The 23704-nt window shown below is 39.5% G+C and overlaps 1 protein-coding gene and 1 long non-coding RNA gene across 6 annotated transcripts in view; one reads left to right on the forward strand and one right to left on the reverse strand.

Annotated features, from left to right (window-relative positions):
• The window catches only part of LOC137469669 (uncharacterized), a 92066-nt gene extending 84507 nt beyond the window's left edge, over window positions 1-7559 (reverse strand). For all 4 annotated transcript variants that reach the window (XR_010996635.1, XR_010996636.1, XR_010996637.1 and 1 more), the window contains exons 1-2: window positions 7037-7559; window positions 2234-2316 (exon numbers count right to left, since the gene is read on the reverse strand). This is a non-coding gene — a long non-coding RNA (uncharacterized lncRNA). The remainder of the gene's footprint in view (window positions 1-2233; window positions 2317-7036) is intronic.
• Window positions 7560-9574: 2015 nt separating this feature from the next.
• PPP2R3B (protein phosphatase 2 regulatory subunit B''beta) overlaps window positions 9575-23704 on the forward strand; it is a 43340-nt gene continuing 29210 nt past the window's right edge. The window contains exon 1 of one of the 2 annotated variants that reach the window (XM_068182636.1): window positions 9575-9970. In XM_068182636.1, coding sequence (XP_068038737.1) covers window positions 9623-9970 — 348 coding nt within the window. In that variant the 5' untranslated portion in view covers window positions 9575-9622. Of the gene's footprint in view, window positions 9971-23221; window positions 23523-23704 lie in introns of those variants that run through there. The other variant, XM_068182637.1, reaches the window with a different exon arrangement.

Below are 23704 nucleotides of genomic sequence, written 5' to 3' on the forward strand. Positions count from 1 at the left end.
GGACAGAATATTTATTTGGGAACAATATCGTTCATCACAGCTGCAGCCTATTTGACAAATGCTTGTTAAAAGCCAGACTCCCTGTCTGCTGGATATGCTGCCTCACTGAGGACTGGGGGAGTAAAGCAGCTCAAGATAGCCATTGTCAGTGCCCCTCCAGTGCTCCTTTCAGACCAAAGGACAAACATGGTTGTGACAGTGTGCTAAATACTCTGGCCCAGCGCTCACGAGGCTTTTGTTCTTCATCTGTGTGCTAGCCCCAGTGAGCCCGGAGAGGAGCAGAGGTTCCCATGTTAGCTGGCACAGCACGTGTGAGCTGCTGATATGCTCTGAATGTACGCCAGCTTGGGTAGCAATTTAATAAAGCAGCTGAAGCTAATGCCATTTTTTGGCACCACATAAAAGAGTTTGTTGTAGGGTCACATATATGCATATAAAGGGTCATGTACCAGCAAATTTTCAGGAAATAGTAGACATGCACATTATTAGACTGAATTGCTGTCTGGCTCCAATATCTAAAATATGTAGCCAACTCTTAACCCTACGTCTCAGCATTCTGATGCACTTAAATCAGAAAAACGTGTAGGGTTTCTGCGTCTTAAGTTTCTAGAGTAGGAGAAGAATATCAAGAAAATAGCACCAGATTCTATACAAAAATACTCAAAGAGCAATACTGCTGGAATTAGTGCCACTACTGACACAATATTTTGATTAATAAACACTTTTCAAAATCTGAGATTGCCTCTAAAATCTTGTTTTTTAAAGAAATTAATCTGGGGGTCATTTTTTTTTTAATTAGGATTTTTGAACCAATAATTTTGTATTTCCAATACTTTCTTTGCAACTACAAGGATTCCTTTTAACATGCACATTTAATGGAAGATAACATTATTACATAATCATGGGACTCTGGAGCTTTATAAGAAAAACACTAAATCTTATTAAACTTGTGATAAAATTATTGGTGTTGGCAACCTTGCAGACATATGCCTAGAGCTGCACAGTGTTTTCCTCCTCTAACTACTGTAACTAAAAGGACTTTAATGAGAGCAAAAGAATGTGGCTCTGTCTGCCCAGAATCTTTTGGAATTTTCACTTTTCCCTAATGAAAATGAAAACAAATACTTTTCTTTTTTTTTTCCGGTTAGCTTTTACGGACATCTGAACTGACTTTCGTAATGAAAAAGGATTAAGCAAACTCAGGAAAATTATAAATGTGGTTTGTATTAGTGTACTAATTAGCTCATAAATTTAGAAATAGTTAATCTTTTAGTTTTGCTGAATGAAAATAGCAGTCAAATCGCAGATCAGATCTGGTAAATGGAGTAATGCAGCAGTGAATTAAACCCCCCAGAGCATAGGTGTCTGATCTCATAGTATTATGAAAACTGGAAATCTTGCTACTGACTTTGAAGAGCACAAGGTGAATTTAGCCAACGTTGTAAAATACTACTCAAGCAGACAGATATTTAGCAAATAATAATAAAAACAATGTGATTTATTAGGTGTGTACTTCTCATTGTATTGTAATCCAACAACTAACTATATTAATTATTTTTAGTTCCGTGAGCTAATTAGAGCAGTGGTAGCTGGCAAAATTCTGTGGTTTACTGCAGCTTCTATTTATTGCATGTATTTATGTACATGGATATTCAAGACCCTGCCCTATAAATAGTCATGTAATTACAGAAACAATTGTGGATACCAGGTAATAGAAATATACTACTTGTCCATTACACAATTTACATTTCTTTAGAACTGCCAAAGTAGAAAAAGAGTAGAGGCGCTGTTTTACGCTGCCCTATTGATAATCTGATGAAGACTGCTCTGATGAAACAAATAAAAGTAGATTATATCCCAAAACAAGTTTAGGTCTCAGTTCTTCAGACTGGGTCCTAGCCAGGTGATGGAGATGCAAGAGCCAAGCACCTGGGCATGGTAGCAGACAAGTAGCTGGCAGACATTACAGGCTGCTGGATACAAGAGCTCAGAGTCTTCTCTCCCCTTTAATGATTGCACCAGGACAAGGTTAGAAGAGAACTGGGCTCAGTAACACTCAACGTGGAGAATGAATGGACTCCCATTCTCACACCCCATAAACATCCTCATGCACACCTTGTTAAACACCACCCCAGAGACTGCATTTCAAGCAGTTTTCCATAAACTCCATGTGACCTGGATACAATGCTAGATAAAACCATTAGATAAAATACAGCACTAGAAGTATGTGAACCTGGGATTAGAAGATCAGGGTGACTTAATGCAGAACCAGCCTTCACATCTGGACTGCTGTAAACATCACAAAGTCCAAGACCCCTGTGGAAAAAAACCAACACACCAACAGTAATTCAGTAAAATGTATAAGAACTGCTCATTGCTAGAGCCCTACAGTGATATGCAGTAGGAATTAATCTAAAAACATGATGGCAAACAACTGCTGAATCAATTTTCTTCTTTGGCTTGTAGTGCACCTGCTCTTACAGAATCAACGTTTTATACTCTTTTTTTTCTTGCAGAGATGTAATATTCCTGCATTAAACCAACTGCTCAGGTAAGGAGAGAGCCTGGGACAAGACCTTATTCTAACTACATGGTGCATGTGAGAAGGAGGAAACAAAATGTGTCTGCAAGTACAGAATGTTTAAATTCCTCTAGTCATGATGAAAGCTGGCAGGTTACAAAAGAATTTGTAATTATATCTCTTATTTGCTCTTAAGGAATTGTGCACCAGCACAACCAGATTCCATATTACTGCAGTATTCTACCTCAAGGTGGTAGGAGGCAGAAAATTCAAGCCTCACATCTCAATATTAGGCTCTTCAGAGAGCATTGCTGGCTGCCAAGCATGTGCACCAAGTCAGCATTGCTGACATATTTTTGCCTGCTTATGATGCTACTTCTGGAGGCCATATGACCTGCAGTTCACCATTCCAGCTCTATTTTTGGTAAGTTGCTGCAAGAAAGGATGGAGTGATATGGTTAGCTGGTATGGGTACATAGTTCAATGGATTACCAGTTACTACCGTTTTCTTAATATTTATCTTCATTTCTTAATATTTATCTTAATTCATCAGCATAAGGCATGCAAAACCCTCTTAATTCCCTCCCACATTAGTACCAGGACTAGGAATCTGAGGGACAGTATGTTAGACTTTATCCTTCACTTGATGGAAAGTAACATTTACACTCCCCTGAAGTGTCTCTGATTGCATACCATAAGCAGGTTTACAAGGAACATCACCTTGGCAGCACAACCTCAATGAACCCATCTGGCCAAAATTTTCAATAACAACAACTTAAATAAAAGTGACTGGTTTGTCAGAGACATTCAGCACACCTGTTTCCAACTAAGTTAGCACATCAGGAAATCGAGACACAGTTATTTTAGTGCCTATATATAGGTTAGAACTGGACTTCACATGCCTAAATTTCAAAGTTGTGAAATATATCAGTAAAAGGATTATAAAAGAATTATAAAAGCAAAAGCCTAATCAAAATGGGATATTGTGCTTAATGCAGCATTCAAAAGAGGTACTGTAGTTTTCTTCCCTGAGTGACAGGCTACCATAGTTTAACCCCAGCCATCAACCAAATACTACACAGCTGCTCACTCACTCCCCCACCAGCAGGATCAGGGAGAGAACTGGAAAGGTAAAAGTGAGAAAACTCATGGGTTGAGATAAATACAGTTTAAGAGGAAAGGCAAACGCTATGCACACAAGCAAAACAAAACAATGAAATTAATTCACTGCTTCTATGGGCAGGCAGATGGTCCGTCATCTCCAGGAGAGCAGGACTCCATCATACAGCATAGAGACATGAGAAGACAAGATTCACGACTCCAAACATGCCCCTCCTCCTCCTTCCCCCTCTTTATATACTGATCATGATGTCATATAGTCTGGAATATCCCTTTGGTCTGTTGGGGTCAGCTGTCCTGGCTCACAATGTCCCATGCATCCATAGTCTGCTCATCAGCCTGGCAGTAGGAAAAGCAGAAAAGGCCTTGGCTCTGCCTGAGCCCTTCTCAGCAATGACAAAAACATTTCTCCATTACCAACCCCATGTTCAACAGAAATCCAACAGAAATCCATGTTCAACAGAAATCAGGAACATGTTCCACCTCAACCTGCCACTGTGTTTAAGGATGATGACTGCTTTTGAGACGGGATGAAAGTACATCTGACACAGCTCTGTGCAAGCAAGTAAATATAATTCTCCAAACACATTTATCCTGTCTAACTTTAGACTTCTAAAATGTGGTTATGTATACCTCAAATACTAATTGAGATTCTTATTAAGTAGTGGAGAGGAACACTTTTAAGTCATGTTACAGCTGATCTAGGTTAAATGTTTACCACTGGATAACATTTATCAGGCCTTAGAAATGTTGCTTTAGCACAGAGAGATTGGAGACATCTCTTTATAACCTGTATGTCTAAGTTGCACAGACCCAAGGTTATCAGAAAGAAGCCCAGCTCTCACTGCAAAATGCTGATTAGGATTGGAAATATTCCTTATGAACACCACTGCCCTGTGCCACTGTACACAGTGACAAATAAAGGCAAAGGAAGACTTTGATATTTAGCCAGGAACATATATAGACAGTACTGCTAACATCACACTTGCTGAGTCAATACTAGTGAAGCAAGATCAGGAAAGAGCTGTAGGCAACAGAGCCAACAAGAGCTGGATGTGGCTCTTCAGTTTCTGCACTAGGGTTAGTACCTCCACACACAGCATGGAGGGAGTACTAATCTGTGCTACACGGATTAGTACACCCGCATGGTGTACTAACTCCACTGCACTGGGCTGTTAGGCCCAAGCACTCCTGTTATTAATTGCCTCAAGTTACATCAATGCACCACTCTGCTGCACTTATTAAACAAGTGCCTCACCTAAAGCATAGTCTGTGTCTTTTACAGCAATGCTAAGTGTGATCCCATCACTAAACTTTCAGTTATCAGTTGGATATTGCATGCTCGGTACTTTAATATTTAATAATTATTCAGTGGATTTTTAAAGGAGACCATCCTTAAACCGGATGGATACATTTCATAAAAACAGTAAGACATTAGAACAGATTTTTGTTTTCCATACATTGAAAGCAACGTAAAAAAGGTTCAGCTTCTGTACTCACCATGTCAAACAAGAACAAGGAAATAGCAGCCAAAAAGAATTTCAAGTTTCAATTCTCAGTGGAAGATCTGAACAACGAGGTTCAATTTAGGTATTTCTCCACTTTTGGCCAAGTTTGAGCCTCTGTATCTCTACAAACACACACCCCTAGCAGTAGAAACACTGCTGAGTAGACCTGATTCATCCAGACACAAGTTCAAAACATCTGTCTCAATCACCAGTTCTGGTACAATCTGGTGAGGATGCCCAAAGTGTTTTCTTCTTCACAGAAGGCAGATGGAATTGATTCCTCTCTCACACCAATGTTATCTGTGACACAGTCTAATGAAGTCAGAGCTAGAATTGCTTTGAATCTACACTAGCATGCATGAGAGAACACTATGACTGTGTGCATCTCTCAGAGGGTTTTTTCATTTCTTTTTTCCTTATTTCTCATGTTCCTCTGGGAGATCTCATTGCCAGTTTCAACAAAGGGCATCATCTCTTTGCAGATGATATCCAACTCTACAACTCTGTCAAGTCAGTCTCTGATCCCCTTCTTCCCACCTGTCTTCAACATGTCAATCAACAGATGGCTACACCATCACTAAGGAATGCTTCAAAGGCATTCAAAATGTTTTAAAAGTCCTCTTTGTTCCATGTCTCTTGCTCTGTTATCAGTCTTCTTAATTCAGCCCTTCAGTTCTCTGCCAAAAATCTTGCTGCTATCCATAACACAGGGTTTTAAATTTCTTTTCTCTACTTAAAAGCTACTTCCATATTATATACAGATTTATCCATACTTTGACATCTGCTTCCGCTGTGTTATGTTGAATGTTTTACTCCAGTTTAAAAAATGCCATTTTGTCCACTGTGGCTTTCCAAAAACATATTTTCTAATTTCATCAACCAATGGGCAGGAAACAGAATACTACCCTACTTCAAAAAGTGGAGACTCCCTCAAGAATTTCAATGTCTTCTTAAGTGCAGAATCTCATTTTGAGACTTGTGAAAATATATTTCAGTGTCTACAGTGGAAGCTAAAGCCTTGTGATATACTTGGAGTAATACTGGGTTTTGCCAGATGACTATAATTATCAAAATATCATTATGGTATTACCTAAACGTAATTGTGTTGGACTGTACCAGATTTCTCTCACAGCATCTTGGCTTTTGATTCTCCTCAGCCCTTTCTTATCTCTGTATCTTCTTTACAAGCTTCCAAAAATGAGAAAGCAAGCCCATTCGTTCACTTACCATATTTTACTCATACTTGCATTTTCAAGCCTTCTCTTCAAACGACAGCATCATCTTCGGTTTGGTACAGCCCCGTTTCCACAGCATTAACGTTCCAACAATTTGTAATAATAACCTGCCATAAATCTGGAGTGTCTCTGCTGGTAAAGGAATTGGCAGAATGTAAAATGGATTAACAAAAGTGAAGTGTAGCCACACGAGGAAAAGTAAGTGCAGTGGAAATAGGGAATCTGATGTAAAAATACCAATGAGTCACTGATGTAAAAAATACCAAAGGTAAAAACTATATGGGCCAATGGACAACTATCTAAATCCCACTGATAAGCGCACCCAGGGAGCTTCAAAGGGGTGCCCCTAAAAGCTGAAAACCACAAAATCCCAGTATATGTTTTCCAGTACAAAAAAAGGGACTGCAAACAGATTGACACACATCATTCTCTTAGTAAGAGGATTATCCTTCTATTTGTCACTGCCTCCACCTCCTCTGTCATCCTGTCATTTGCAATCCTGTAACATTAGTGTTAACCACGGCCATTGTGTAGAAAGATCATTTAGTGTTCTCCTTTTAACAGCATATAGCAGATGGAACCAGCTCACTTTCACAGAACCACAGAATGGGTAAATTGTGTGGAAGGGATTACACTGGGTCATCTGATCCAACCTCTCTGCTCAGGCAGGGTCATCCTAAAGCACATGGCACAGAAATGCATCCAGATGGTTCTTGTACATCTTCCACAAGGGAGACTCTACAACCTCTCTGGGCAATCTGGGCAATCTGTTCCAGTGTGTGTGGTCACCTGCACAGTAAAGACATTCTTCCTCATTCAGGTGGAGCTTCCTGTGCATCAGTTTCTGGCCCTTGCCTCATGTACTAGTGGTTGGCACCACCAAGAAGTGTCTGGACCCATCTCCTCAGCACCCCCTCTTTGGATATTTATGCACATTAATAAGATCCTCTCCTAATCATGTCTTCTCGAGGCTGAACAGGCCCAGCTCCCTCTGCCTTTCCACTTAACAGAGATGCTCCTGTCACCTTATTCTCTTTGTCACCCTCTGCTGGACCCTCTCCAGGAGCTTCACTTCTCTTGGGCTGGGGAGCCCAGAACTGGACGCTCCAGATGGGACCTCACCAGGGCTGAGAAGAGGGGCAGGATCACCTCCCTCGACCTGCTGGGAATGCTCTTCTTTATGCATCCCTGGATACCACTGGCCTTGTCCCCAAGGACACATTGCTGGCTCAGGGACAGCTTGTTGTCCACCAGGACCCCCAGGTCCTTCTCGGCAGAGCTGCTCCCCGGCAGGTCAGCCCCAGCCTGTGCTGGTGCCAGGGTTATTCCTCCCCAGGTGCAGGGCTCTGCATCTGCCTTTGAATTCCACACAGCTCTTCTCTGCCCCCTTTTTTCAGGCTGTCGAGGTCCTTTTTGAAGAGCTGCACTACCGCCCACTCCTCCCGACTTTGTGTCATCAGCAAACTTGTCGAGGAGACACTCTGCCCCTTCACCTTTCACTATGCCAGCTCCTCTCAGAGAGCCAGCGAGGAGCAGCCCGCCCGTAACACTCCGAGAGCTTGTCAGAGCTCTAAGCTGCGCGCCGGCGGCGGCGGCACCGCGGTGGCTCGGCCAGGGCAGCGCCGCGCCGGCCCCGCCGTCGCCATGGCGACCCGCGGCCGCGTCCCGCGGGGCGGAAGGGCCGCGCTCTCGCGAGATGGCGGCGGCCGGGCCGGGCCGGGCCGGGCCGGAAGGAGGCGCGCATTTGAAGGCGGCGGCGGCGGCGGGAAGGGGCGGCGGCGGAGGCGGGACGGGGCAGGTGAGTGTGGCCGTGCTGTGGAGTTACGTCGCTCCCGAGCCGCTGCCGCGCGGCGAGCTGCGGGGCTGGCCCGAGCGGAGCGAGCCTGTGGCCGCAGCGCCGGCTCCCCGTGCCCGCGGCGGCGCCGGGCTGGCCCTTGACCGGGACTGTTTCTTTCCAGGCGAATGGCGCTTGAGGATGGCTGAGTGCAGCCGCCAGCGCCGTGAAGGTGCTGAGCTTAAAAAAAAAAACTAGGGAAACGAGTTGGCCTTCGTGTTCAGAAACAGAATAACTGAACGGAAAAGTTCCAGCGGCTTGGAAAGTTTGGGTGGTGCAGTGTTACAAGGCTTCTAGTTCTGCCGTGGGACGAGGATGGGCTTGAAGTTTTAGTAGGATGCTCGCTTGCTAGGTGTTACTCGTTTCCAAATCGAAGTGCTTGTTTTAAAGCTTGTTTGGCCAAGTATTTGTATGTAGAATCATTTAGGTTGGAAGAGACGTCTATGGTCATCAATCATATATCTTTTATCATATGATTTATGCATATAGATCAAATTCTGTGGAGGGCTTAAAAAAACCCCACAAACGTGAGGAAGCGTAGATTTGAATTTGAACAGCACCAAATCGTTAAGTAATTGGATGCCGAAAATCTTTATGGTAACTTTGGTTCTGTTCTCAGTGTTTCATTCCACTCCTCTGTCTCTCTAACACAAAAACAAAAAAAAAAACCTACCAAAAACCTGTTTGTTTCAGGTGAGTAACGGAACCTGAAATCACACTGTCGCAATTCTTGAGTTACATTGGATTTTGCATTCGTTTTGAAAAACTGTAAAAGTGAGTGTCAAATAGGAGGCTTTTAAAATACCAAGTTACAAAGCTTTGGGAATCACTCACATGGGGGGATGCTAGATTTTAAGTCCCTGTCACGACCTTAGAATGGAAATTGACCATTCAGTCTTCATTCTAAATCTCTTGACTGAAAGACTTGCTTATTAAATCTTATTTGTTCTATCACCAGGATTTAGCATGAACTGCTTAGATATTTACTTCTTTGTATGTTCAATTTTAAGTATTTTCAAGTCTTATTTTTCATAATACATATGTTTTTAAAACATATTCTTAGAGGATATTTGTAATATTTGTTAGCTATCTCTTTGAGAAAGCCCAAGTGCAGTTTCTTGTTCTCTAGTCTCCACCATTTACACAGTATGCTTTTAAAAGAAGTTATCCATTATTTAAAAGAAATTATTGGAATTGACTCTGATTTTTGCCTTACACTTATAAAATGTTGTTGAAGTCACACGTTAAAATATAATTCTGAACTTCTGTTGGTACCTTGAAAGAATAAATATTAACACTTTGTTAAATAATGCCTGTGAAACGCTGAAAGGTGAATGGAATATTTATAAGATTGTCAAATACTTACTTTGAATTTGAACCAACAAAACAGGGGAACTGGCAGAAAATGTCACCTGGAAAAGTTCTGCAACCTGCAGTGAAAATGAAGGTGGATGAACTCTTTTTGTGCTGGTTGAGTCAGCCTGCAACTCAGCTAACACTGAAGGACTGCTTGAGAAGAATCAACAATAAGGAGAAAACAGAGTTTGGTAATGCAGATTCAGGAAACAGTAAAAATGAGAGCTTCACCAGTAAAAATTCCAATTCCAAGCAGTGCATATTAGGAGATACCAGATTGCATTTGATGTCTTTGAGTCCTCCTCAGCTTTCTTCTACTCTTCCATTGGCAACTCCAGCTAGCTCAAGGCACATATCTAATGTCAGAGCAACGCGTCGATCCTCAGGGACTAAAGAAGTAAGTTTGTTTCTTATTAGATTTATTTGTTTAAATGGAGCTGACTTTTGTGTTTGTGGTTTTGGCAAATAGTTTAAGTAAATAGTTTCCCCAGAGGAAACTATCAGGAGTGGACTGAAGCAGCTGCACTGAACCTAAAATACCAATGTTTGTGTGTCACTGATGTTAGTGGATAGGTGGTTGGAGCTTCCATAAGATTATCTTGGGTCCTTGCCATCTAACTGTGGATGAATTTAAGTCCTGTGTTTGTGTTCCTTTTATAACATACTGCCTTGACTGCAAATATTCCTTTTGTCTAATGATACCAGGCACTGTTGTTAGTACAAGACTCAAATTTGCCTTCACTGGATCTGCATATTAACAAAGTAATTGTTTTGGTACTGCATGGTACACTCAGGACTTCCTTCCTAATGAGCTCTTTATTTATAACAGACAATGCTCTCTATGCAAGGATGACAACCCTGCCCCCAACCTGAAATATTCTTTTTAAGCTTGCAATTCAGTTCAATCTAGTTTCTAGCTCTTTTCATAAACTGTAAAAACAAAACTGGATAGTGAATGTTGTGATGACTGACAAATTTGTGTTGCTTATGTATGATCAACAACCATAGAATTATAGAATGGTTTGGACTGCAAGGGACCTTCAAGACCATCTAGTTCCAACCACCCTGCCACGGACAGGGACACCTTCCATTAGACCAGGTTGTACAAAACCCCATCCAGCCTGGCTTTGAATACTCCCAGGGATGGGAGATGCACAGCTTCTCTGGGCAACCTGTTTCAGTGTCTCACCATCCTCACAGTAAAGAATTTCAATAATTTCTTTCTAATATTTGCTCTAAATGTACCCTTTCAGTTTAAAGCCCTTTCCCCTTGTCCTGTCACGACGTGCCCTTGTACAAAGTCCCTCTCCAGCTCTCTTGTTGGTCCCCTTTAAGTACTGGAAGGCTGCTCTAAGTTCTCCCCAGAGCCTTCTATTCTCCAGGTGGAATAACCCCAACTCTCTCAGCCTGTCTTCTTTGGCAAGGTACTGCAGCCCTGTGATCTTCCTCTAGACTTGCTCCAGCAGATCCACGTCCTTCTTATGCTGGGGACAGCACTCCAGCTGGGATCTCACCAGAGCAGAGGGGTAGAATCACCAACCTTGCCCTGCTGGCCAGCTGATTTTGATGCAGCCCAGGACATGTTTGGCTTTCTGAGCTGCAAGTGCACATTGCTGGGTCATGTTGAGCTTTTCACCCAGCAACATCCCCACGTCCTCCACTTCGGGGCTCCTCTCAATCCATTCCCTACCCAGCCTGTTTCTGGCTTGGATTTCCTTGTCCCAGATGCAGGACCTTCTACTTGACCTTGCTGAACTTCATGACATTCATAAGGACTGTATTCATAACTTCATGACATTCATAAGGACATATGCTGTTTGTGCTATAGGAGTATAAATTAACATATTTTAATAGTATTGGAAAATTTTAAGAGGTTGTAACTCCCAATTGCTCTATACACTTTGGTATCTAACTTATTACAGTGTCCAAACCTGTTATCCCAGGGAAGCCTGCTCAGTTGGGTAAGGGTAGAGAGGATAAGGCTGGGATGTCTAAGAGTATCAGTTATTTATTGTTTCTTGTTGATATGCATTGAGTGTATAGACTTACCCTTTAACCCACAGGAGTAACAGCATGACTATTTTGCACTTTAACATTTAAAGTGATCTCTTGGTTTCGTAAATACTAATTTTCAAATCTAGTTTGACAATTTCTTAGCTCCAAAACACCACATGTCCAGTCTACTGTTTGTCTAGTTTGACTGTACAATAATAGGGACTTGTGTTTATGTATAATCACCAGCCAGAGAGCAGGGCATGGCGATTGGTTTACTTTTTTGTTGTTGTTCACACTATTATATTTCCTGTTCTAGTGAAATGCAGAAAGTCAGCAGATGCTCAGTTTTATTCTTTTATCAGATAAAAGCAAGCAAAGGAAGAGTTTCTGTGGAAACCCACTGTTATTTACTGTACTTGATCGCTAACTTGTGTACTGTAATTTCTCTTCATGTGTCTTGGTTGATTGCTTGAAGTAAATCCCATAAAGAAGAACTAGAAGAGATTAATGAAGAGTAACATCCTTGACTTAATTGGAATTGTTTGTATAGTGCTGAGAGAGAACCTAGAGAGGTTAGCTTGTTGGTTGCTTGAGTAGCTTGGGGAGGGGGAATTTCCAAGCAATAGAAATTTATTTAGGTGAACTGAATCTTCATCCAAAAGTTTCTTAATCTCTAAGTGTAAATTGCTTTTGCAGCTGGCATCAGCTCTTAAATACCACCAAGAATTGCATGTTCTGCCATGGCAGTGTATTTTCTCTTAGAAAGCACAATGTACCCCACTTTCTTCCACAAACTACTTTCACGCAGTGTCAAAACAAATGCCTCTGCTGTTGTGCATCTTACTATATTTCTCAGATCAAGCCACAATGGTTTTACCCACCTCGTGTGAGTTTTAAGTGTGAGGCCCTCATCTTGTTTCTGTAAGTGGAAGAAAATGTTTCAGATACTGGACCTACAGTACAAGCTAATACAGATTTAAATTCTAAATAGCAGTCCTAGAAAATGGTCAAAGTAAATATGTTTAGCTCTTTGTGCATAAGGGTGTTATTAGGAAAAGGCTTTTACATCCAGTCAAAAAGAGCTGGAGAATTATTTCTGTTTTGACTTTGTAAGTCAACTTGGGCATCTTACTAAACTTTTTCTCATTGTGTACTGGAAGTCTAATAAGGCAGCATACAAACAGTTAACTTACTTTGGCATGTTATATTTTCAGTGTCACTGAGCTAAATCACTGCATTTGATTATGGGTAAGGCTGCTATATACCTTTTTCCTGTTTCTTAAAGTGTTCCTGCAATTTTTTTGAAGGATACCAAACAATAAAGATGATAACAGAAAGCTACCATCTTTAAGTAATTACCAGGAAGTAAATATGAATGTGTATAAAAACAGCTTTTTCATGATACAGGTTTCTGTACTTGTTAGCAGAACGTGTTTTTCTGAACAGAAAGCATTCTTAATTAGAATCTAATTAGATGTGTAATCTTTTATACTTTAAACAGTAGCATATGAGCAAAATAAGTTGGTGTGCTGATGGCAACCATTAAACAGCATTAAATGTACTGTAGCTGTCAGTTACTGTATTCAAGGAGATCTTTGCTTTTTTCAAGAGATTAGCTTGTAATTGAAGCCTGTGGGCTATACTTCTATCCAAAATTCAGAAGTAGCTATGTATTTAGCTGAAACAGTGATGTCTTGTCAGAGGAGAATTTGCTGTCTTTCAAGATAATTGAAGCCCTCCCCTGATTAGCAAGTCAAAAGTACTTATTCCAATAATGAAAGAACCTACATAGTCTTTATGGAATTTTTTCATCTGGACAGGTCATTAAAGCCATGTTGAGAGTAAACTGTTGGCTTAATCCAAATGCACATTTTAAAATCTGTTCAGAACTCTACCATGAAAATTCATCTTTCAGTGTGTTTTAATGCAAATGAAAACAAAACAGCGTTTGTTTGGAGATTTTTTTCTTTCCTTTATGGGAGGTACTTTGCTTCACTTGCATGGTGCCATTCACAGTGAGGCAGATATCTGACTGTACCCATTGTTGTAAACATGTTAATTGCAGAGTTCCGGTCACTTTGGTTATGTGATGTGAAGTGCTTGCTAGCACTTGGTATTCTGCAAGTAGGCCTGTGTATTCTATGTACTACATGCGTCAAATAACAAAAATATTAGAGACGAAAAAATTTCAGCATTCAAGTCCAAAATATTTTCTGAGTGTATTGCTGAAGAAATTCTAGAGCTGTAATTTTGAAACTAGAAGGATAGCTGCTGTGGATTTCTTCTAACCCTTATCACAACTGTAGATAGGTTTGACAGTGTTTCTGGGACTCTAGATTATCCTAAACAAATGGGGCATACACAATTGTACACTGTTCATCACACTGTCCAAAATAATGCCAGTCCCGAAGGCCTAAAAGGTGCCACGGGCAAGATGTTTCTTCCTGACCAGCAGGTGTGCAGGGCATCTGGGGAAGCAATTCACAGAATTCCCTATGGACATTTTGTGGGATGGTGGTGCAGAGAATGTGATATAATCAGAAATACTTCAAAGTTATTTTCCATTTCTCTGCAGGGTCAACCTTTGTTATAAAGGTACTTCTTGAAGTGGTTTCACTATATCCTTTATTTGATAAGCATATTGTTCCTGCATGTTATCCTCTGGCAGTTAAAGCTCATTTTCCTCCTATTTCTGTAACTTGTAAATGTTTTTACTTCTTTAATATATGGCTGTTTAGCTTTATCATGAATAACATTCTTGCCAAATTTTTGTAATCAGTAACTTGATTTAAATATAGTGGTGCTGCCATGATCCATTTTAGTTTAAAGGGAGTTTCATTTTTAGAATGAAACCTTTTAACATTGACTGAAGTCTGAATAACATTTAACAGCTGTTTTTTGAAACAAATTAATTCTGAGAGCTCGAGGTAGAGGGTATCATCTTAGAAGGTGTCTGGGTCTGAATTGCTGCCTCGTACAGGTTCGTACCAGAAACACTGTTAACTCCAGAGCCTGGGCTGCGTGAGCTGTGTTAGCATTGCTCAGCACACCAGGTTGTGCTGTGTGGTCTAACACAGGCACTCCCTAACTCTGTATCATGCAAAGATAGTGTTAGTAGTGCCATGTCCTATCACTAAGTGGGGAGGACGGTGGACCTGGCTTTCAACTCAAGCATATGACTTTAAGGAAGACTGTAAATAACCTGGTATCAAACTGATGTACTTTTACAATGATAACTGGGTACTATGAGAGATGTCAGCATTAGTGTGATCTCAGTAAAGCTCTTTCTCTGGTGCCAACAAAGGAAGGGCAGGCAAAAGTTCATATTAAAGTCTGGAAGAGTGCAGCTATAGGTGTTCCTGTAAAATCATTATTAGTTTTGAGTGGGGTGACATAATAGTAGTAAACATAAGCAGCACTGGTAGTATGTTGTGTTATTCAACTTAAGCTTTGCTGTACTGAATAGCTTGGAATAGAAGAACCATTATCCTGATTAAAGAACTGTTCTTTTTATTTATAATTGAGAAACTGAAAGTTACTCACTGTTGCATGGTTTTGATAGTTCTCCTTATTCTAACTGTATCTTGTTACCCTGGCATGTAAATGTTACTCTTGTTAGCAGTTATATTGATTTTGTTTACACTTGGTGCTTTATTCAAAAAATAGTGAACTTTTGTCCTCTTTCAAAGTGGCAGTTGCACTTGTGTCCTACAAGAAACTCTTATTTTTATATGCTGCATCCAGTCTTTAAAGTTTTTGGTATTTCTAATACTGAGAAATAGAAATTGGATTTGTGTGGCTTTCTTCAAGTTTGAAGCTCACCTGAATCCTGATCCAGGATGATTAAAATTAATTCAGTTTTGAATTATGACATTTATTAATGACAGTCGCACCTTTGTGAGTAACTGACACTTGAACTTTTTTTGTTTGCTTTTAAAGCTATATCATAGCTTACAGATCATTACTTCCAGTTACTTCTCTGTTCAGTCTTTCAAAACAAGTAAACTTAATTACAGCTTTACATCAGTCATTTACATCAGTGTATTTTTTAATGGATATCCAATCTATGAGGAAATTAGGTACTGATATAGAGGTGATAGCCTCTTTTTTTTTTCCCATTCAGGGATGCTTGAGAACCTTTTTTTGAGAACCTCTTCATATGCCTTACATTTACTCTGTCAGCAAGAAATAAACTTGGGGTCAAAAGTATGTGTGGGCTTACTTCAGTATAAAATCATAAATGCAGCTCATCCAGTGAACTAGTTTTTCTACTGTTGTTTCCTAGTCAATGGCTGCACAGGATTTTTCAGCAAGCAATGTTATGAGAAAAATCTTCAAAATTCCAGTGGTAAAATTAGATTGAGTCTTGGCAAATTAAGAGGTTTTGCACACACAATTGTCTTCAAGTTGCCTTGCTTTCATTATATTTAAGTTGTTGCATTGATTCAAGAAGATGCTAATTAAGCATACTCATTGTTTTTCACAGTCAGCAACTAATGGTTACTAAATTTAATGTTTTAAGTGTGGCATAATATATAAATAACTCCTTTGTGTTGGGCTGTTAATGTGGTGTTCTTGTCTTCCAGTTAACCACATGGTACCAATGTCTGGTAGATAAGATTAATTTGTATTCTGCAAACAGCAGATACAACTTAAAATGGGTCCATTGAAGCTACAGTGACCAAGACGTGTTTTTAAAAGTGTGTTCCAGAACTTACTGTTAGATGTGACCCTTTTGCATAACAATCATGTGAAAAACAGCTAGAAACTGTAGAGCCACCCATGTACTGTTTCTTGACCACAGGTACTTGCAGGAAGGATGACCTCTTGGGATATGTGTCCCATTAAACTTGTGCATGCTGTTTAGTTTCATTTCATATGGAACTAGCCTTGCATGGTTGTTCTATGCAGATCCTACTAGGAACTTCAGCTGATTTCAGGTTAAGTGGGATGGGCTGGAAGTCTAAAAGGAAAATGTCCATGAAGCCTACATGGGAAAAAGTAAGGGGAAACATTGAGTGGGTGCCAAGGAAGTCATTGCCAAATATTTGCAAGATGTGCTCAATGTGAATTAGGTTCAGCTTGACCTTCTTGACAAAACAAGGCTTGTAGAACTTATCAAGTGGCTTGACTTTATCAGGTTTTTTTGATTCAGGAGAACAGTTTCTAATGAGTTTTATTTCTTTAGAAGCTAGATTTATATTGATAAACAGTAAATCTTCTAAATTTTGTTAATATTTCTAGTAGATATGATGAATACTGATGCATTGTAAATAATAATCCTTGTGGCATACTTTACCAAAAGGTAAAGCAAACTAGTTATGCAAATTATGCAATATTGAAACAATGATGAACTAGATTATTCTTCCACCTGTTAAATCTTCATGACTAGTCATTTACAGCAAATGCTGCAAGACTCCTGTCGTAATATCAGATTTTAAACAAAAGATCATTAATTTTCTTCTCTTACTTGCTTTTAACATACTAAAAACACCACCTTAAATTTTGACTCCTTGCTTATTTATCAAGTGACAAATTTAAGCCTAGTATTTTAGAACAATTTTTCTAGAATGTTTGAAAAAATATGTAAAAATTCACAATAAGACTTACAGTAATGGAGTTTGGAGGAAAGTCGGGAGTACTGCTCCCATTCTGGCAATGTCTTTGTGGTGGTCTGCCTCTGTAAGATGTCTAATTTCTTGGGTCTTTTTTCTTCGTATGTAATGATTGCGCTTTTGGTTATTGTGGAAGCTAAAGATCACGTGGTTACCAGTGACCACCTTCTTTGCTCTGCCTTCTTTCTTTGCATTGTCCTTTGGCACTGTACCCTGCTTGCAATTTTGGACAGCTTTCCATTTAGTTCTGTAGAAATCAATATAGTTTCCGTTGCCTCTATTTCCTGTATCAGCAATGCTTTCAGACTGATACACCAAGACAATAGTATTAGATTCAGAGTAAGTCTTCATAGAAGTTCTATCAGAAATCCTGGTTTGGGTTGGTAAATTAGCCATTTGTGATTTTATTGACAGACTTGTAGGATAAAGTCGGTGTCTTAAGCTTTCAGATTTGTTGGTTTTGTGTTAAGATCTTCAGGGAGGGAAATCTCAAGTGAAATCATAAGCACGAAGCTGTCCTGCAGTTGTCACTGACTCAAAATTATTGTCTTGTGATTTCAGGGACTAAATTACAGGAAGTTAGCTTCTGATGCTGGATTTAAAGTAGTAGTTGTACTTCCACGCACCAATCATTCTAGTTTGCGAAAAGATGCTTTTGAAAGGATTAATTGAACATTCAGTTAATGTCCAAAAAATGGAAGTAATGAACAGCTTATACAATGTTTAAATAAATTGCTGGACAGTTATAAAATGTCATTCATGTCCTTAATACCAGACTTCTAAATTACTGTCATCTTCTAAATTAAGGTGACACAATGTAAATAACAATCTAGAAATTACTAAATATCCAAAATGGCCAGTGTGACTTTGAAAAGTTCCATAATGCATATCATTAGACTTGGTTGTAAAAGCTGCTGTCTCTTGTAGGAAAATCTGTGGCATTCTGAATCAGCCTAAACTGATTCTTAATTTCAATCTAAGTCTGCCATTCAGAGGCTTATGTTGGTAAAGTTACAAGTGCATATATTGTGGACTGTAGCTTCAGCTGTGGATAGTCTCTGTAGCATCACAGTTAATCTAAAATGTAAAAACACAGCATCTTAATAGAGGAAATATGACTTTAATTTGTGTAATCCATAGTATATTTTTTGTCTTTCTCTCTTTAATACTCACCTCATCAGCGTCTATTTGGGTGGTCCTGGTTTTCATGATCCGATGGATAGGGTCATGTGAAGATCATGAATAGTAAATAGGCTCCATCTGCAGAACTATTCCAGCAACCCTTTTCCCTTAAAATTCTGTTTCTGCTGTACGCAGATAAATAAAATGTGAAGTGACTTTTTTAAGATTGCAGAGGACATGAGAATTGTTCTCAAGGTTTGTAAACCATTCCTTTATTGTCTGGCATTGGTTTTATAACTTATTGATGCTTGCTGAAGTTAGTCTGTCAGATGCAGTTAACCAACTGAAAAAGGCCCTTGCTATGTCTTTGGAGTCCAGGCTGTGTAATCATAGCAAGGTGAAATGTATCTTATCTTGGTTGTAATCTGATAATGGCCCATACTGTGGTGTTCATACATGGCTTTCTTTTAGTAATGTGCAGAAAATCTGGTCAGCCGCTCCTTCCTGGCCTACTAACATGGCCACACATCTGGCGTCTAACTGCTGTCTTTTTACTTACTCAGTCTTGCCTCCAAAGAATTCTGGATTCTCTTAACTACTGTGGAAAGAACTGCCAGGCATTGTTCTGTCTAATCCAAGAGTACTGGAAAATTTAAATAATCATTCAAGAAGGCATTTACGTGCAAGACTTCCCATTCCAGTGGGGAGGCATTGCATCCTACAAGAAAAAAATTATGTATCTAGGCTCAAATGCACATGAACTCCTTTCCAAGGGCAAAGGATCAGTTTCTTCTTGTGAAGGTAGATTTCTTAACTGCACATTGTCAACATCTAGCAGTTCATCAGTATGTCATACTTGCTCCAGCAACACTGTCCATAACTTTAAAGCAATCAGTTTCCATAACTAGTTGTTCAATTTGAGCCTAATAACTTGATTCCATCTGCTATGTACACATTGTACGTGTTAGCTGCCTTGGCTGTTGTGAGTGTACTGCTGAAAAGGGATGACTCCCATCCAAAGGACAGTTAGGGATGGATAGTCGTGTTATTCTGTTCAGCTCACAAATGCATTGTCCTCTTATTCTCTTTTCATGCACAGCAGTTACAAATGGGAATTTGCTAGCAAAAAGTTAGTTTCAGGATCTTTCAGTATAGCAAAGGCCAGGTATGGATTATCTGGTTTAGAAATAATTCTTGATAACATTCAATAATGGTGGTAGTCTAGTCACAATGTTTTTTGAGGTGGGGGGGAAAAGAACTCAGCATTTCAGGGTTGTTTGGTTTGGGTTTGCTTGTTCTCTTAGTCTAGCAAAGAATTGTTTCTTTTGTTTGTCTTCTAGTATATTTATGTAATTTCTTTGTATTTCTTGCCTCATAGTAGCTGGGTTTTAGCAAGCATCCTTAGCTGAATGACTTCTTGCATGTCTTCCTGAACTATTTGTTTATACTAGTGCCTTCTTTCCACTTTAAACCTCTGGAATATATCTTTAATACTACATTAGTCATGCCATATTATTTTTTCTGTATTGAAAAGGTGCAACCTTGCCTTACTTCTCTTGACTGCAGTGTTCTGCCCTTCACTATTAAGTTACTTTTGTAAAGGGTTGCCTTAGTTGCATATCAGCCCTTTACATTGGCTGATTTGGAGATAAAACAATTTTCTTTCCACAGTTAACCCCGAAGCTGCTCTTAGTTTTTGCATCATGACAGGCTGAGGGATGCTGTTGGGTTCCATGCTGTTGCCATTGGGCTTGGCTATTCAGTCTTATTTGAACTTCCTCCAGAAGCCAAACAGGCTTTCTGTCATCTTGGTTCATGTTTTATTGGGTTGAAGACTGGACTCCAGCAACTAAAGATTTTATACGGCTGAAAATTATTTTCTTGGGGGCTTCCTGTAATGCTGGGGTTCTTTTCCCAGATTTGAGGTCACTTCCACTTAATCTCTTAAGACTTTAACATACTGTTGGTATATGCTTCTGACAAGAAATTCTGGTTTGCTAGGCAAATATATAAATAAAATATATTTGCTAGGCAAATATAAATAAAATAGGAGTTTTTAAAGTAGTCTCCAAGACTGGATTTCCTCTACAATACCCAGAATATTGTGTTATTTATGTTGTGTTACTCTTGTGTATGTTCAGGTTTTTGTTAAAGTGGTAAACTCTTTGGCCACAGTCCCTTGAGTCCAATCCATTCATAGTGTGTATCTTTAGCTTTGGAAGGAAGCTCTGAGCATGCATCTTCCCCCTGTTTGTTTATCTAGCTAATAATAAGCTGCCAGGATACTTGAACAGCTTCATGGCTGGCACCCAGACCTTCACCCAGTAAAGGATTTTGCCTTAGCTTTCACTGGAGAGAATTCAGATTTAGAATAAAAGTAATACTAGAACACGTCAAGTTCAATATGGATGAAAGCTGACTTTCCCCTGTGACTAATTCATGACGGAAAAAGTTAAAACAGATCTTAGGGGATTTATGACCACATTGCTTTATAAATGCTCAGTCTCCTTAAATGTGGCAATACAAACCCCTTTTCCATTTAGATGGTAAAAATGGCAATTGCAACCTGTGAACAACAAATACCCAGGTATATAAATGACCACTAGGTTGGAAACTATAGTGCTAAAACATATTATACTAACAATGGAACAATGAAGTAATATTATGACAAAGCAATGCAGAATATTCAAAATACTGAACCTGGTTTGCTGGTTAAGTTATGATGGATTCTGAGTTCTGTTTGAATAAAGGAGGGAAATACACACTTCAAAAATGGAGTGCAGAATGTTTCTTTGTTACTGAGGCTCCTTCAGCAGGTTCAGGAGCTCCAGGCCTTTTAGGTTCCAGACTGGCACTTCGCTCTTTTAGGTTAGCTCTCCGTGTGACAGTCCATCACCTTAAAGACATAATACAGCCACATCAAATAAGACTGTGAATGTAGCAGCAAATGGAAGTGCATCACCTGGTTGAAAGGGATGAAAATAGCAATTTAGGTGAGAAGATGCCTTTCCTTACCTCAAGTAAGGCCTGTTCTGCCTAACCTGAAACACAATCTGCCTTGCAATACAACCTTCATGACCTTCCACATTTTGGTCTGGAATGGTTATCTGTTGCCAGAATAGGATTCCTCTCCTACTCTAACACCTCAGTCCTTCATCTCAAGTTCCAGGCATGCTGCTGTTGTGTACTGCATGCCCAGTTTTCTGTTGACTTCCCTGTGGCCAAGGTTTATCCCAGGTTAGTTGATTTAGTCTTCCTAAAAGACAGTGAGTGACAGCCAGATTTGCTCAATGCAGTTGGATAGTCTGGTCATGCCAACTACAACATGTCTGACTCTTGCCTTGTCAATTCCTTTCTTGTTCCCCCACTTCCGAAAGAAATAAATATCTTCATAACGAGCTACAGTAAAGAAGCGGGAGGCGGGGATGGGACTGGATACTAAATTAAAACCAAGAAAGCAGGTGTTTTGCCACAATTTACTTTCTAAAAGTGTGTGATAAACTAAAAAAAAAAGATCCAATTAAGACAAATAATGTTTCACTAGCACTTTTTCATAGTTTCCTTTTCTTAATTGAACAAGGATATTTACTGTGGGGTTTTCATACAGTGTTACATATAGAACGGCTATGAATGGATAAATAGGGCTAAAGATGATGTGGGAGTGAAATAGTGCTATCCAGTAAATGAAATCTCTGACATAGTGGTGAAAGAGTTGTTTTGGGCTGTGTACATTTTGTGTAATCAAAAAAATTGCTTTATTTAAAGTAAGAGGGATGAAAAGAGAGTAGATTGGCCAGGTCTTTCCTTTTACGCTGTTAGTAAGTAAACTTGTGCATGACAAGGTACAGGTAATAAACAGCCAACACCTCTATCTTTAGAGAATTTAGAGGTGCTAACAGGATTCACAGCTTGGAATAGTAAGAGTTGCCATACTCATAACTGTAATGGTGCTATTTGGAAAAAAAATTTCCATCAAAATAGCAGCATTTCCTAATGATTGCTATGGTAAAGGTATATCCATTTAAAATGTGAAAACTCCACTAGTTATAAGTTAATGTACCTAAAACTGTAAAGGAGAAGGAACTGAAGGTCACTTTAATTTTCACAGAAGCTTATCAGACTTCTGTTTCCATGAAGAATATTGATGTGTACTAAAACTTAGCCTCACCATCCACGTAAAATGTATTTGAGATTCAATACACTGAAAACAGTGGTAGCAAGAGTCTAATGCTAGTGAAATGTGACAGGTATGCAATCTAGTATGTGGACGTTAATGTTTATAAAACTATTTAAGAAAAAAGTATCCTGCCATTTTTGTTTTCAAATTTTGTGACATCATTTATATCTCTAATGTAATCTTTTGGTAAAACGTGATTTAGAGCAGTGTTGCAGTATGGTAACATTAGCTTAATTTCTGCTGTGGTTTTTGTCTTAACATTTAAAATTTTAGATTCTTGAAATACAGTAACTTAGATATAGATTAATGCAAAAAAAATGTATTGATTACATAAGCCATTCTGAAAACCTGTCTGAAGCTTTTTCTGTCATTGCCTTCATTGTCCCAGTGTAATAGGGTTCCCACTAAAGAATGAAAACCTTTAATAGGAATTAATTGCTGTGTAATAAGCTTTATCCTTCGGTGAGGTACTTCATGGAAGCTAGACAGTGAGTGTTTTGTGACAGAAGGGAAAGCTGAGGGGGATGGGAGGAGGAGGAAGCTAGAAAATAACCACGATTGGCCTCTCTGCATTCCTGTAGGGCTTGCCTTTTTTAAAATTGGAAGCTGCTTTTATAGATGCTCCTCCAAACGCGGTTTTCATTTGCCATACTGTCCCATTTAGACTTTGGAATGCCTGGATGAAAGGGCAGGCCCCCAAAGTGACTTCCCAATCTGTTTTTGCAATTCCAGCCAAGTTCCCTTTAATGTATGGAGCGGGTGAAGTTGAGCCGACTCTTATAATATCCCAGAACTCGGGCACAGCTGCTGCTTTAAGCGGCACTGAGAGATAATACAACAGCCCTGCTATTTACTGGGACTCAAGTGCCTGGACTGGCACACAGAGACATTATATGAAATCCGAAAGCATGAGGATAAAGGAGATTTCTTTGCGACAAGATCCTGATCTAAGAAAGGAATTGGCATTGCTAGCTCGAGGATGTGATTTTGTTTTACCTTCTAGATTCAAGAAGAGACTGAAAGCTTTTCAGCAGGTTCAGGTTTGTCTTTCTGTTCTTATACAATTAAGTTATTGTTGTCAATTGTACCTTCTCAACCACTCAAACTGTAGGCAATATGTGGAAGCTGTTATTCAAATAGCAGTGTTTTGATAGTCTGTTCTGTATATGCTGATTTCTTCTGTGTTTTAAAAGACTGTGCATGTAGTTTTGTGCAAAGAAGA

This window comes from Anomalospiza imberbis, chromosome 2 (assembly GCF_031753505.1).
Source record: "Anomalospiza imberbis isolate Cuckoo-Finch-1a 21T00152 chromosome 2, ASM3175350v1, whole genome shotgun sequence".
In the NCBI taxonomy this organism is placed as follows: domain Eukaryota; kingdom Metazoa; phylum Chordata; class Aves; order Passeriformes; family Viduidae; genus Anomalospiza; species Anomalospiza imberbis.